The 15,839-nt window shown below is 39.4% G+C and overlaps 2 protein-coding genes across 3 annotated transcripts in view; one reads left to right on the top strand and one right to left on the bottom strand.

Annotated features, from left to right (window-relative positions):
- Positions 1-529: 529 nt before the first annotated feature.
- Positions 530-7,537, bottom strand: cct5 (chaperonin containing TCP1, subunit 5 (epsilon)). Its single transcript, XM_058376398.1, has 11 exons — positions 7,305-7,537; positions 6,601-6,661; positions 6,220-6,384; positions 4,269-4,467; positions 3,399-3,591; positions 2,690-2,839; positions 1,977-2,096; positions 1,675-1,860; positions 1,446-1,583; positions 1,145-1,325; positions 530-762 (listed from the first exon to the last, which is right to left on the bottom strand). Exons 1-11 carry the CDS (start codon positions 7,407-7,409, stop codon positions 635-637), a joined length of 1,626 nt encoding a protein of 541 aa, XP_058232381.1. The 5' UTR covers positions 7,410-7,537; the 3' UTR covers positions 530-634.
- A 304-nt stretch (positions 7,538-7,841) lies between these two features.
- Positions 7,842-15,839, top strand: part of mtrr (5-methyltetrahydrofolate-homocysteine methyltransferase reductase) — a 38,070-nt gene continuing 30,072 nt past the window's right edge. Inside the window, exons 1-9 of one of the 2 annotated variants that reach the window (XM_058376395.1) lie at positions 7,863-7,993; positions 8,216-8,314; positions 11,182-11,348; positions 11,647-11,800; positions 11,882-11,999; positions 12,768-13,125; positions 14,691-14,804; positions 15,088-15,241; positions 15,349-15,437. In XM_058376395.1, the coding sequence (XP_058232378.1) occupies positions 11,202-11,348; positions 11,647-11,800; positions 11,882-11,999; positions 12,768-13,125; positions 14,691-14,804; positions 15,088-15,241; positions 15,349-15,437 (1,134 nt within the window). In that variant the 5' untranslated portion in view covers positions 7,863-7,993; positions 8,216-8,314; positions 11,182-11,201. Of the gene's footprint in view, positions 7,994-8,215; positions 8,315-11,181; positions 11,349-11,646; positions 11,801-11,881; positions 12,000-12,767; positions 13,126-14,690; positions 14,805-15,087; positions 15,242-15,348; positions 15,438-15,839 lie in introns of both variants that reach the window. The other variant, XM_058376394.1, reaches the window with a different exon arrangement.

The raw sequence follows: 15,839 nt of genomic DNA, 5'->3' as shown, positions 1-15,839 counted from the left end.
CGGTGTACATTCTAGATAATGTTACATTTGAGCTTGTATCACAGTGGTAAAGTTAGCATACCTAAGGGTGGTTTAAGTCCTCAACTTTTGTTCCCTCTGTTCAATTCAGTAAAATCCAATAGCTCATCTACATTTTTTTTGGATTAACTGTGACTTAAATGGTTAATTTTACCATGTATAATAGGCCCAGGTTCTGATATCTGGTGAATGAATTTATGAAATTGATGAAATGCTATAGCTGACCACGAACCTTGAGTAAAAGTTGTTAAAATTAGAACCAAGTAACCATCACTGTAAAGTAAAATATAGAATGTTCTCTTTGTATCCTCTCTTTATCTAGAACAAACAAGTAAAACAAACTGTATTGAGAGGGATGACGTCCTTCTTTAGACAGTAGGGAAGCTTTGGAAGAAAAGCCATTATAGATATCCGATGTTGCTCTGACCTTGACTCGGATTGAATCAATTCCAAATCGGTGCATGCCATTCATTTTTCATTAAACATGACAATTAACAAAACAAAAGAAACATTCAATTCTGAACATTTTAATGGTTGTTTCTGCTCTACACAGTGCTGTATGAAATGATAAATAACACTAAACAATGGCATCGCTGTCATAGTGCTCCATATGTGATTAGTCTTCAGATTCGCCATGGTTTCTGATGTCATCGATCTTCAGGATCATCTTCACCACTTGAGTTGCGAGAGAAATCTGCTGTTTCTTTCCAATAAGGGTCTCGATCACATGTTGCTGCTTCATGTCTGTACAGAATAAAAAGAAGTTAATGCACAAGAAGCATAGGTTGTCCATGATTGAGTCTTAGTATAGCTAATTATATGTAGGCAAAATATATACATGAATTACAAAAGCCTTCACAGCTAGCTCTAAAGGGATCATAGGTACTGAAAGTTTCAGATCATTTATAGACATTTTATATATATATATATATATATATATATAAAAAAAAAAATTCAGTTCCAAATTTGTTTCAGGATTTAAACTGTATTTCTGAATAGTGCTGGAATTAATGCCCTATTTGTCATCTTTGGCAGCACTGCTTAGATAAAGATGGCTCGGGGGAGAAAAAAAAAAAAAAGTGTAGTATTAATATGATCAGAGAAGAGATCCTCTTATTGAGCGTACCGTTAGTGGACAGACGCAGACAATCGATTCCCAGTGCAGGGTTGGCTTCTTTGACTTGCCGAGCTCGGACCTCAGTCATGGTCTGGATGGGGTTCAACCCGCTGTTCTCTGCTAATGCCATGGGAATGACTTCGAGAGAGTCAGCAAATGCCCGCATGGCGTACTGCTCCAGAGACGGGCACTGTTGAACAGTATTTCAAAAAAGTTCCCAGTTATGAATACTAGGTGGTATCGTGACTTAAAACACAGGTGAATTTCTGTAATAACGGGACACAGCCGAGACCGTATGATTGAACTGTACCTTATCAGCAGCTTCATTGACCGCAAGAGCGCAGGAAATCTCAGATGCACCGCCACCATAAACAATGCGGCTATCTTTGACCAGGTTACGGATGACACACAAGGCATCATGGAGCGCTCTCTTAGCCTCCTCGATAATCTGAGGACGTCATACCACAAACATTGGTGAGATTTAAACAATAATAAAACACTGCTGAAAGTATTTCGATAAACACATTTCTAATACTTACCATTTTGTTTCCTCCACGGATGAAGATGGTAACAGCTCTGGAGTTCTTGCACTCTTCGATGATAAGCATGTGGTCTTTAGTAGTGCCAAAGCAGATTTCCCGCACCAGGCCAGCGGCGCCCAATTTCTCTGGAGTCAGCTCGCAGAATCTGGGGACGATGCGGCCGCCGGTGGCGATGGCGATCAGCTGATTCGGAAAAATGAGTTTTTCAAATGAGAATTGTAGGCACAAGAACTTCCATCAGCTTTGTAATCAGTATCTGTATAATTACATTGTGGATACGTGTTCAGAATTTGACTTACCTCAATCTCGGGTCCTCCGACCCAGCGCACAGCGGGCAGCTTGTTCTGCAGCAGCAGGTGATTCGCTTCATCATCAAAGCCCCACTGGCAAATGGCAAGATTAGCACCGTTCTCCTTGACCTGGTGGCAGTGAAAAAAAATTAATAACTAGTAACATCAATTTATTTACTAGTTATTGTTTATTCTAAGTATATCTTAAAACATCATTCTTGTTATCTAAGCAAGCCGTCTCTATATTGCAAGTCAAATCAGTTGCCATGGTTTTGTAATTGTTCTACTAGCCACACTACTGCCCCATGTAATATAATCATGAATCCTTAATGACTGGGTGATGCAATGCAGTTACCCTGGTGCAATTCCTCTTACTCTATAGCAATTTGCCAACTATTATACATTAAGTAAATAATGCTTATATCCTTGTAATCATTTTTAATGTTATGCAATGTTTATAAAACACATTAGTTTCTCTCATCATGCCCTCACCTTTTCTTGAAGTTAAGCAAAATAAATGCAGAAACCACAGAACATTGTTACAGAATTACCTCTTTCAATAAAACAAACTAATATCTCCTTACATAATACTTCACCATTCCATCGATCAGCATACACACACACAGCAACTTAGATACAGACTACATAGAGATCTGTTTGCAGGATTATACAACCAACACTGATCAGATATATATTCACCAGCTCTCAGACCACAAACTGACCTGCTGAATCATTTCCTGGAATTTCTCCTTCTCGTATTTCTGCAGAGCTTTATAGTCCTCCACTGAGGTCACGTCCAGCTTGTGTTTGGTTTTAGGCTTGGGTGGCTCGAACGGGCATGTCAGGATGGCAATTTTTGTGTCCTTCAAGACCTGCGAATAAATTGCATGTTATATAAGAGCCTTTGTGTGAGAAAAGGTGCAGAATTTTCTTAGAACACTACAGCAGGCATACAAAGCTGAGACACTCTATATGGTCACTGGTTTGTGGACACCTGACCATCACACCCATAGGTGCATGATGAACATCCTATTCAAGACGTTCCCCTTTTGCAGGTCTTCATGGAACTCACTTTGCGCACAGAGCCAGTGTCATATTTGAACAGCCCCTTAGTTTCAGCAAAAGGACACTGTGATGCTAGAGCATACAGAGACAATCTATACAAATGTGTATGACTGTCAGGTGTCCAAAAATCTTTGGTCATATAATGTATATTAATTCAGATAGATGCATTTATTTTAGAAGTTTAACCTGAAAATAAGGCTCATAATTGTGTTATTTCCTGTCTGTATACCATAACCTGATCCAGTGTGGAAACAAAACACATTCAGCTTGAAGACGCTTCTTATTTACTTTCTTACTACTAATGTCTAAATATGGCTTTGCTTAGTTTACATAGTCTTTTCAAAAAATCTGGTTTATTTTAAATACCTTGGGCATTTGAGGATGGCTAAACTCTTTGTCCAAGATGACACCTTTGATAAGCTGAGTGTCCTCGAGTTTACCTCCAACCTTCCCTTCCATCTTGATGAGCTCAAAGTCCACGTCCTTCCTCTCCATGTCTGCCACGGTAAGAATGGCATTCACTGCAATCTCTGCCATCTGTCTGTGGCATCGGTTAATCCTGGAAAATAATGCAGAATTAATATAATACACTAGGGGCATGATTTGGCACACAAATCCCTCCTCATGATTTGTCAGTCAATCTGGCTTTTACATTATATTAACTCAAATAAGCTTGCTAAACTCTTTACAGCAGTGGTGTGCAGAAAAGCATCTCATAACGCATCACAACACATCACACCTTGAACCTAATGAGGTCTCCTGCTGTTATAAGCCCATCCACCTTAATGATGATGATGATGTTTTGAGCATTCTGAGATGTCTTGAGAGTGCTTATCCGGCAAGAAGCGATCTGTCCATTTCCATTGCGGAACTGCAGGCTCACTCAGCGTTTTATTTTTAACAATACTGTGTAAACTCTAGAGGCTGTTTTGTGAAAATCAGCAGTTTCAGAGATACTCCCACCAGCACTTCTGCTACCATCAACATCACAGAGATCATCATCATTGTGATGTATGATATAAACATTTACTGAAGCTCTTGACCAGCATCTATCTGATTTTCTGGATTGTTCTGCTGCCAGATGATCAGCTGTTTAGATAACTGCATGTATTTGCAAGTGTTCCTAATAAACTGGATGGTGAATGTACATTACAATCATAATCCATGTTCGGCATCATTTTCCTATATTTTAAGTTAAAGTCTGACCGGCACGTATAAAAGTAAACGTGAGCTCACACTTTAGAGCCGAGTGTGGTCATGGCTGTCTGAATGAGCGGCTCGGTGTTGTTGGTGTCCACAGGGAAGCTGTCGCTGATCTTATCCAGGTGTTCGGTGGCGATGCGTGCAGCTTGGTCGTAACCGTCAGCAATGCGGATGGGGTGGATCCCTCTGTCCAAGAGCTGCTCCGCCTGCTCGAGAAGAGCGCCGGCAAGAACTAAAAGAAACACCAAGGATTTGACACATTATGATGTTACCTCTGAAAGCCAGGCTAATCTGTACAGCCAGATATCCAGTGGCAAAACAAGTACTAGATGTGGATAGATGCCTAATCTTAATTTCTCAAGTTTCAGGTGTAAAAAAAAGGGATGCCACAATATATTTATAAAATAATTATACATATTTAATATTATTAATAAGCATAAGTGGATTAGCTAGCCCACCTAGAAAGTAAACGCACCAGTGCTCTCATATTTTAGCTGCCCAGAAACCAAGAAACCAATCAGGCAACAGAGTAGCAGCTAAAGTAAAGAAATAAGGTACAACAAGCTGACTAAAGTGCAGACAAAGTAAAGGACAAATGAATGCTGCTTCCTGTCCTTGCATCACACAGGAGTATGAAGAGTGTCAGTATTTTCTCTTCCTTTTTCTTATCCACAGTGGCTTATAGCTAGAGGGTTAAATATTACCTGGTTTCCTCAGTGTTTCCACAAATCTGTGTTCCTGATTCTGTCCATCATGTGTGATGCACATTAAGTGTAAATGGAACTACATATCAAATGACAAATTTTGTTTTCAATAAGTAGTAGGTTTTCTTTCCTTTTATGATCAGACTGCTGCTGTTACACAGACAGTGTGTGGAGCTGATGCTCTCTGCAGGCTGCAGCTTAGCAAACATCTGCAATTTCTGCTTCATCTGCCTCAAATCAAAGCAAAGTTGACACATTTCCATCAGTGTGTTCCTTTAGGAGTTTAACCCCACTGAGCCTTTGCTGGAGGAGGGTCGTTTTTACATTGTAGTATGTGTGTAAGCGGTCCATGAACAACACGCTGTTCTCACTGTACTGAATGCTCAGAAAAGCTGTGCTTTATGGGCTTGTACATTTACCTGAGCTAATGCTTGAGCATGTCCCCTTTGGTGGAAATCCACCTTGCTTATCCACAAACACTTATCCATCTTATTCTCAGGTTGTTTTTTTTTTACTGGACACATTCTGTTTGAAGGTTTTTGTGCATGACTTCTGGCTTGCCATTTCTGGTTAATTAATAAACCAGGGCATCTATTGACATGTTTTCTCTTTTCACTTCTGTTTATGCTTAGGCTTTTTATGCAATGATGCTCAGATAAAAACTCAGAAGCTGTGTCTTTTCAGGAGAACAATCACATAATTATAAGCTAAGCTGTGGCTGAAAAGTGAAGTTTAATGATACTGAGTATAACTTTCAAGAAGGTGTCTGAGAGGAAAAATACAGTAATGGTCAGAGTTCAGAATGAGCAGCTAACAAAGCACAAAAAACTTGTATGTCAAGTAGAGGTATTGGACATACAATGATCAAGCATAACATTATGACCACCTGCTTAATATTTTGTTGGTCCCCCTTTTGCTGCCTAAACATCCCTGACCCGTCATGCATTGTGTATTCTGACCCCTTTCTATCAGAACCAGCATTAACTTCTTCAGCAATTTGAGCAACAGTAGCTCGTCTGTTGGATCGGACCACACGGGTCAGCCTTTGCTCCCCACATGCATCAGTGAGCCTTGCCCGGCCATGACCCTGTCGCCGGTTTACCATTGATTCTTCCTTGGACCACTTTTGATAGATACTGACCACTGCAGACCGGGAACACCCCACAAGAGCTGCAGTTTTGAAGATGCTCTGATCCAGTCGTCTAACCATCACAATTTGGCCCTTGTCAATCCAAAAAAATTTTTTTAAATGCGTTTTATGAGGTTGCCTTGATTCTCACCTACAACCCCAGTGGTGCCATCTCCAATCTCATCATCCTGAGACTTTGAGAGCTCAACCATGAGTTTGGCGATCTGGTGATCCACGTCCATCATGCTGAGGATGGTAGCACCATCATTGGTGACCGTCACTTCTCCGTCCTTGTCCACCATCATCTTATCAAGGCCTGAAAAAAAGGGATCGTGGAGATAATTCAGGAGATGCGATCTGATCTTGTAAAAGATTTTAGGTTGCTCTTTTACAACCATAAATACAGCAACCTGTTTAAATATTTCTAGAATCATATTCACTATCCACATGTTAATATCAATGACTTAGCAGATTTGACACTGAACCCTTTGAGAGATCTGGATTATTTATGTATATATTGATGATGTCCTACCATTTGGACCCAGTGAGGTCTTCAGGGTGTTGGCAACTGCTTTCGCGGCCATGATGTGTGACTGAAAAACAGAGATGCAGTTAAGCACATATAAGGTAACCATAAACCACCACATTTCCCTGCATAAATGCACGGGCTGAGGAAAAAAAAAAAAAAACTAAAAATAGGACTATTTTTTAAAATTCAATACACATAATTAAAACTATTCAACATGCATGGCGACACACGCCTTATGCATTATATTTATTACATAAAAAATCTGCTAATAATCAGAATATCGGTACAGTGGAGATTTGCTAGCTAACTAGGCTTCATTACAGGGGAATAAAAGGTAGCACATGCACATGGGCAGAGCAGCATGCCGCTAGCTAAGCTATGCTAACGCCCAAAACCAACAGATAATTCTAAACGCGTAACATTGGTCTCAGTCAAACTAGACATTAGCCGTCAAAATCTATCAGGTTTAATAATAAATGTCTGCCACAGACTAGTAAACTAACAGAACTCAAAAAGAAAGAAGTCCGGCTAATCTGGCTAGCCGGCTAGTTAGCGCAATCATTGGCTGAATCTCATTTGGAAACCCAATGAGATACAAAGTGCACTACATATGGTGCAGCCGCCATTATTGCACACCAAAGAAGGGCACTACTTCTAGAACCCTATATAGGCATTTGTTATTAGGCCGTCGAGTTCAGTATAGATACCTTAAGCGCATCAAGGCCAGACAGACGAGATTTCTTCTCCTGGTCTTTAATGATAATGAAAGGCCGTCCATATTCATCGAAGGCAAGCGTTCCCAAAGTAGACATTGTGAACGGCGAAACACACACAGCTAACAAGAAACTGTTTTATTTAAATTTTTTAGAGGAATATATCCACCCGAGGCTGTGTGCACCTCGCCGGCGCTTTCTGGAAGAATCTCGGGGCGGTGCGGACGAAACCAAATTGTTTAGACAAAGAGGCCTCTAGTATTAGTATTATTTTTCTTTACTTTTGACATACATAAAGATAGTCTCTTTTTGAAACATTATAACAAGCACTCAAACCATTAATTAAAGTTATTCAACAATGCATTCTAAACACTTTACTGAAAACTTTAATTATACGGTTAATGCAAATGGTTCGTTCTACTATCGCGATATCTTACGTACACTCTCGGCGCCCACCGCACTTTACTATAGCAACTGGATCGACTGTAATGTAAAGCAGTCTATGGTATGATGGCGTTCCGTATTATTTGAGAAGCGTTAAAGTACACTGGTCAGAACACGTGTTTTGTCATGTTTCATTTAAGTAGTATTTCCGTTGTGGAAGAGAGCCCTGTATAAATCTGTCATATGTCAAGAATAAACACTTTAGGAGGCTAAGAGGGGCTGTTATTATTAATATAAAGGTAAGCTTGCAAATCTCCTGTCTCTGATGACGATTGTAATGGTGCGTTTTATACACAAGATCCGCGGTTCTGATTTTCAGCCGTTATTTATAATCTTAACTTTGATTACGTCAGGTGTGAGGTGAATTGAAGTGAGCTCAACTTTGATGAAAGATAAAGACGTGATGCCAAACTTTAAAATGTTTCGATTGTTGTTGTATTTTTTTTTATCATGCAATACAGATTTGTTTTGTTTAACCTTCACATGATCACCGAGTGTAAGGTTTCATCCGAAGCTGGACAGGACTCCTTTAGGTGAATATTGGGAGCCGACTCTTTAAGGTGACTATTGGGAGTCGACTTTTTAAAGTGTATATTGGGAGCTGACACTTTTTTTTTGGAAATATTAAGAGCCTAATCTTTTAGATGAATATTGAGAGCCGACACTTTGGGTTACATATTGGGACCCGAAACTTTTTTGGTAAACAATGGGAGTCGACTCTTATGATAAATATTGAGAGTCGACTCTTTTAGGCTCTAGGCTAAAGGATTCAGTAGGGGGTTCTAGGGTTCTGTCCTGAGTTCATGTGTCTGTCTGTGCAGAGTTTCACATGTTCTCCCTGTGTTCATGTGGATTTCCTGCAGTTTCCTCCCATTGTCTAAAAACATGCAGGTCAGATTGTCTAAGCTAAATTGCATAGGTGTGAATGAGTGCATGCATGTGCTTGTGCATGGTGTTCTACAGTGATCCTATCTGGGGTGTTTTGCTGATTCGGCCAGCTATGGGCTCTGAATACAGTGTGAACCTGACCAAATCGAAAATCGCTGAACAATACTTTTGTTCTTTTGGGCGAATATTAGAAGCCGGCTCACTTTTCAGGACTTTTAGTTCACTACAAAACCTAAAGTCCAGTAGTGGAGCTGGAATTCTGCTATAAGCCTAATCCTAGACTTTCCTCTAATGCTTTTAGGTCAGAGCTATGAGGTCAAATCATATTCCTGAGTAAATGCTCCAGCACGGGATGCGAATCAATCCGTTCATATCTAGCTTGAAAAATTAGGCTCAATGTTTTTGATTTTGGGTTATTTTTATGTAACTCTGGACTCTTTTCAGTTATGTATCTTTTTTTTTTTTTTTTTTATAGCTTCGATTATAAACTAACAGTGTTTATTATGCATTCACCAGACACTTTAATAGGAACACCCACACACTTGCTGATTCATGTAATTGTCCAGTCAGTCAGTGTAGCAGCAAAACACTGCATTAAAGCTTCATTATAAGTTTACATAAAGTATCAGCAGCAAAAAATGTAATGACTTGACCTCTAGAGTCTTTAGCGTTTACAAAGAATGCTGTGAAAAAGAAAAAAACACCCAGCGACGAGCAGTCCTGTGGGCAGAAACCAGAGAGTTCAGATGGCAGTCTGGTTCAGGAAGTGTACAGTAACTGGACCTTTACGACCAGGGTGAGCAGAAAAGCATTTCAGATTGCACAACACTGCAAATCATGAGGTGCATGTGCTACAACAACAGAAGACTGATGGTTTCAACCAAGAATAAGAATCTGAGGCTACAGTGTGTGCAGATGGAGAAATATCGCCTGGTCATTTTCAATAAGTCACTGCTGCCACGTAATTGGCTGATTGAATTATTGCATGAATGAGCAGGGGTACAGTGTTTCTATTAAAGTGGCCAGTGAGTCTATGTAGACTTTCTGTCTTACATATTTGATTGACAATTTCAAACCATCGGCCTGTCGCTGGAGGACTCTGTTGCAACCATTTCTGAGTAATAGCTCACTGTATCTGTAATCATCTCCAGCCAGTACTGATTCTGAAATATGTCCACAATAAAGTAAGACTAGACAAGAACTAGATATGTCTTCTCCTATAAAACAAAGACCTTAGTAATTGTTGGGACGTTTTTCCAAAAAACGGGTGTAGAACAGAAATCACCAGGGGATTTAATTGTACAGGTTAGATGATTGATAATCAAACACCACAAACTAGCAATGAATCATTTGAGAGCTGAAACTTTTTTTTTGTGAGCTCAGCTGCCTGCACTGGTTCACTGAAAAGAGCTGAAATTTCCTTCGCTACTGTACTGTACGAGTCACAGACGGATCAGGCTTGATCTGGAATTGTGCAAATGCCTAGGATTAATGAAATCAGGTGTTTGCTTGACCTGTTAAGCATTACATTACTTTCAGAATGGCTTCTTATCCATAATGATATGATGTTCCTGAAGCCAGATGGGACATGATAACCTGCTACACAGCTAAATTACACTATAAATTAGAGCAGAAGGGCAAGGAGGAAACATCTTATACATTTATGTTTTGAATACATATTTGACTATTTATTTGGCGAATTGGATAATTGCATGATTGTACAGGTTTTCCTAATAATGCAACACTATTGCAGTTCGTTTTAGACTGATATTATTTATATTTGCTTTTAAGGTTTACATTAAGACCCCTTTGAATTAAGTAACCAGTCAATTAGCCTTAATAACTTAAACTATTGCTAGCTGTTCATCGAAATCTCCCATGGACTTCTGCTCCTGTCAGCCAAGAAAAGGAATATGAAACTGGACAGTAGGAGAAACATTGCCTGGTTTTCAGCCTGTGACCACTGTCACCTTAAATTCCTGTTCTTGGCTGACAAAAGAGATTTAATGTGAACATTACCTTAAAAATCTTGCCTTCTATCTAGCTGCATAAATATATTATGTTTAATGTTTCTCTGCTCTGCTGCCACATGATTGGCTGATTGAGTCAATGCATGAATGTGGCCAGTGAGTGTATGTAGCCTTTCTATTTTACATGTGTGATTGACAATTTCAAACCAATTTCAGACAGATCTCTAATAGACCTCTTACTGTGCCCAGTTGCTGGAAATTAGTTCTGGTATAGTCGAGTGAAGTCATGTAATTAGTTCATTAGAGTCAATCTGTGTGAAATTACAATGTCACATGTTTTCAGTATAAAGAATGTGGCACATCTGTGACTAGAGGAGGTTTTCTATCTGAAAGTCAGTGACCGGGTAAGAAGGGCATTAGTCAGAGCAGCAAAATCAAAGCTGAACATTGTATGTAGGTGTGGCCCAAAATAATTGGCCACTTACTGGGGGTAGAGGTTCATCCTGGAGGGATAACCTCTGTGTGTAAATTACAAGGTTCATGAGATGTATCCTGCATTTCATTTTCAGTCCACAGTGTCCATGTTATCATGCCCCATGGGGTTTCGCCTTCTTGCTTCCTGATACTGTACGGGTCCCAAAAAGGTCAAGCACAGTCTATAGCCGAGCAGCTCTCAGATCAGGCCGCCGAGCATGGCTTTGAAGCAGAGGTCAGCTGCCTGAGCAAGGAGGACAAGGTAGGACATGATGCGAAATTCAGTATAGGACAATTTAAAAACATTAGGATTAATCCAACTAGGTGTGTCTTAATCACAGTGTAAAAACAAGTCCATAATTCTGTAACTTCCCGGTCAAGGGATCGACATAAAGTAGTATTTAAAAAAAATGTTAAACTACAATAAAATAATTTACTATGAATTAATGTAAGTAGGAAGTAATGTCAGTGTAAGCTAATGCAGCCGTAATTACATTACTGGTTTTCTCTATAGCTCAGAGGTGATTGATTTATGTCACTAATTCATTTCATATTTGCAGTACAACTTGGAGAAAGTGCACAGCCCTGTGGTTTTTGTTGTTTCCACGACTGGAGATGGTGAACCTCCAGACACAGCGCTGAAATTCGTGAGGAAGATCAAGAAGAAATCTCTGCCCCGTGATCACTTCTCTCATCTGAACTATGCACTGTTAGGTAAACTGATGTATTGCAGATGATAAAGGAGAGCAACGGTTCTCAGAGAGTAAGAATAATCGTCTTCTTTGTGTCATGCAGCTTTGGGGGACACCAATTATACAAATTTCTGCAATTGTGGAAAAACCATTGACCGCCGTCTGCAGGAACTGGGCGCAAATCATTTCTATGCAACTGGTCTTGCTGATGATGGTACAGGGTAAGTACTAGTTTTGTCAAATTACTTATTACAAAATATAATTATATTCTGCTTCTTGGCTGACTGAACTTCAGCGGTAGGGTGAAATTCTGTGTTGTATTACATAAGCCACAGGAGATGAAAATACAGGGAACTTCGGCAAAGAAACTTAATTCATTCTGGAGGCGAGTTCTTAAAATATGTTTTGCGAAATGAATTTTCCCATAATAAATAATGTAAATGCATATAATTCGTTCCAGCTATCCAAAAATATCACCAATATGAAGCGTATGTAAACTTGTATGGCTGCTTACAAAGAACTGACCCAAGCCAAGCATTCCATGTCAAGGGTCCGCACAGGAAGTCGTGCCACCAAGCTTGGGCTAAAAATAGAACAGAGCACCCACGCCATCAATCTGTCAACAAAAAACGCACAAAAAAAATCACATAGTTTTTGAATGCATGCCAAATGCGACGTTGGTATCGTGGGTTGGCTTTTTCGAGACAGCTTTCACTGACTGAAAAACAAAATTCGTAAACTCTCTTCGGGTTGGCTTCGCTTGGCTTTCCACTGATGCAAACAAATTGTGAACGGCTCCCGGACACACGCGCAACTTAGCCTGCATTCGGTTCGTTTGTACGCCGAAAATGCTTCGTATGCCGATGCAAATGTTTTTGCAAAAGGTGAAAATTCAAAAGAAAGTGCATTAGTAGTCGCTTTTTGTAACTTGGAGACATTGTACTTTTTAGCCTTTTAGTCAAAAATTCTAATCTAATGTTCCTCTTCAGGCTGGAAGTAGTGGTGGACCCGTGGATTGATGGACTTTGGGACGCTCTAAAGAAGATATTTACCAAAATGTCCGACTCTGATCTCATTAGTGACAATTCTCTAAACAGTACTCATCAGTCACTAACCATTCAGGAGAAACTCGAGTCGTCTGCACAAAGCCTCCAACTGCTGGATATTAGCGATGCAGATGGAGGAAAATCCAAACCGGAATCCGAAGCCGAGAGCCATGATGCGGAAAATCCTTTGGAGGCGTCTTTGAATCGATCCGTCGCTCCGCTCTCTCAGTCTTCACTGAGCATCCCTGCACTTCCTCCATCTTTCCTGGAGTTGTGTTTGGGAGATGTGCCTGCTGGAGAGGTGAGATTTTTCTGCAGTCAGTTACAGGAAGACGGACAAAGAGCCACTGATAAAACTGATATGAAGACTGTAGTTCAATTCAGTTCACTTTTGATAGTGTGTAGTAAAAGATTTTTCAGGAGTCTAATCACTAGCTAGCTAATAGCCTGATTTATAGGTCAATTGGCAGAATTCTTGCTCTGCACTAAACACTCAGAAATAAATAATGACACAATTCCACATACCCCATAATCTTGTGCATCGCCTAGGCTGTAAAAGATGATGCCAGAAAACACCAGGGAGCAGAAAAGCCCTTGGCTTGTTATTGGAAGATTGCAAGTTTAAATCCTGACAGTGCCGAATATGTCCGAGAGCCAAGGGGACAAAATTGGTTCTGGGGCTGGGACGGATTACATACTCTATCACTCCTGTCAATCACAGTGGCACTAGCCAATTAATGGAATGAACTTGTGCATGCAGATGGATAGTGAGTGTGTTACGCTGCCCTGTGAGCATGAGCAGCGGTTCGAAGAGATCCAGTTGGCTAGTGTCTTGGAGGAAGCATGTATTAGTCTTTACCCTCCCAGGCTGGTGGCTGTTATATGATAGGGTAGAGATGGTGGGTTGGAATTGGAAGGTGACCAAACTGGAGAAGACAATGGGAAAATTCTTTTATTTCTAATGTTATTTTTTTTAAATTAAAATAGCTGATGTACTTAAAGCATATTAAGGCTTTATGCCAAATGACCCAATATTCAAATAAATATTTTAAACAATTATGCAAAAATAAATATTCAGTTTCTCACACATTTCAAGATATCATACATTTTTATTTGCAGGTCAATTAGTATGATCTACTTTGTTCAAATCGGTAGTCATTTTAAATAACTCATTTCGAGACAGATTTATTTCAGCGTTAATTCTGTATTGTGTATCTGAATTCCAGTACGTTTAAGTGCCTTTCTGCACTTGATAACTTGTAAAAATCAAATTTATGATGTCAATTTCAAAACAACTGAAGGTACCGTACAGTTTTGAGAGCATACAGACACTGCATATTACAGACAAGATACAAATAAACTCCCAAAGGTGTATGAACTTTTGGTGTGCAAAGTTCATCTGAACTCCAAAGATAACAAAGGAACAGGTGAGGGTGAAGGTACCAAAAAAAAAAAACCAGACTGAAGTGTGCAGGAGGTCACCAGCCTTATGAAGGAGTGTTGTCTGGTCAGTTGAAACTATAACTGTATATACATCTTGTTCTGTAATGATCAGCACTATGTTTGGAGGAAAAAGTGTGAGGCTTTGAATCTCATGAACATTCTCATAGCTATGCAGCACTTCAGAGGAATGATTATCTAGAAGTACTGAACCAGTACCTCTACACATCAGTCAGTCTTCTAGCAAGAAAATGATCCAACACATCGACATTTGATCGAAATAAATAGTATCGCTAATGCTACAGTAACAGAACTTGTTAAAATAGAAATGCAACACACTAAAGCAGAAACGCCGCAGTCTGACAAAACCTGATCCAAAGACTATTTTGCATTTCTTTGTTTTGCTAAAACCCTTTTCTCCTGTAGGAAGAAGGTCACGTTGTTGCACAAGACTTTCACGAAGCGCCGATTTCAAGAGCACTCTGTTTAACTCGAGATGATGCAGTGAAACCGGTCATCCTGCTTGAGCTCGATATCAAGGTATGTTCGCCTTCCTCAGTCTGAAATTAACACACAACACAGCTAACAACTTTTCCTGGCTTTTATCTGTCCTTGACCCCAAAAGGCGTGTTCAAAACTCAATTTGCGTTCAAAATCCTGTTTTTATTTTCTTTTCACTTTTATGTTTGCCAGAATTCAGCTGCACCAATGTTATAACCGAGTTATCATGATATCCAGTGTTTAACACGACCACATGTTTGTTCTATCGTCAGCTTCATGAGCATGCAAATAAACGCGCTCTGATTTCTCATCATCACCGCAGGATAAGAATATCTCATACGAGCCGGGCGATGCGTTCGACCTCCTCTGTCCAAACAGAGACAAGGAAGTGGAAGATTTGCTTCACAGACTGGGGCTACATGACAAAAAGAGTCATTCTGTTCACCTGCAGCTGCTGAAAAACACTAAAAAGAAGGGTACTGAAACTTAAAAGGAGTACATTATGTGTAGAAATATTGTGCCAGAACCTATTATTCCATCTAAAAGTTTTTGTATGAAGCATTTCATTTATGTGCATCCACAGGAGCACGAGTACCTGCCTACATCCCAGAAAAGTGTACACTACAGTATCTTCTGACCTGGTGCTTGGAGATAAGGAGTATACCCAAAAAGGTAATATTGAGAAATGATATTAGAACACTTTACTGATATTTTTATCTATAATTGCGGTGACGTAAAACGGTATACTGTATGTTGACACAGTGATAGAATAAAAAGAATAAAATTATGATTAATGATTCATTAATGCAGAGTCACTTTGATATGATACACTATGACTCATTATAGTTCAGTAATAGCAATAGTATGAGTTTAATAAAATAAATAAATAAATGAATAAATAAATAAAATATATTGATATTATATAAAATTGTCTAAAAGTATAGTAAATTTAAAACAGTTAATCATTTAAAATAAATGATTCATCAGATGATTCAGAGTCATTTTAATACACTAAAATTGAATATTGTGTACTTTTGATATTATTTATAAAAATAATTAGCTTTCAGGAGATGG

The sequence above is a fragment of the Hemibagrus wyckioides genome, linkage group LG23 (assembly GCF_019097595.1).
Source record: "Hemibagrus wyckioides isolate EC202008001 linkage group LG23, SWU_Hwy_1.0, whole genome shotgun sequence".
Lineage (NCBI taxonomy): Eukaryota > Metazoa > Chordata > Actinopteri > Siluriformes > Bagridae > Hemibagrus > Hemibagrus wyckioides.
This window is presented reverse-complemented; position numbering and strand designations above follow the sequence as displayed.

Excerpts from the sequence above, each read along its gene's own strand:
- cct5 (XM_058376398.1), bottom strand. The coding sequence starts at position 7,409 with ATGTCTACTTTGGGAACGCTTGCCTTCGATGAATATGGACGGCCTTTC. Across the intron at positions 2,840-3,398 it reads GCCATCCTCAAATGCCCAAG|GTCTTGAAGGACACAAAAAT; the intron begins GTATTTAAAATA and ends ATTTATTCGCAG. Across the intron at positions 2,097-2,689 it reads TCCAGGAAATGATTCAGCAG|GTCAAGGAGAACGGTGCTAA; the intron begins GTCAGTTTGTGG and ends CACTGCCACCAG.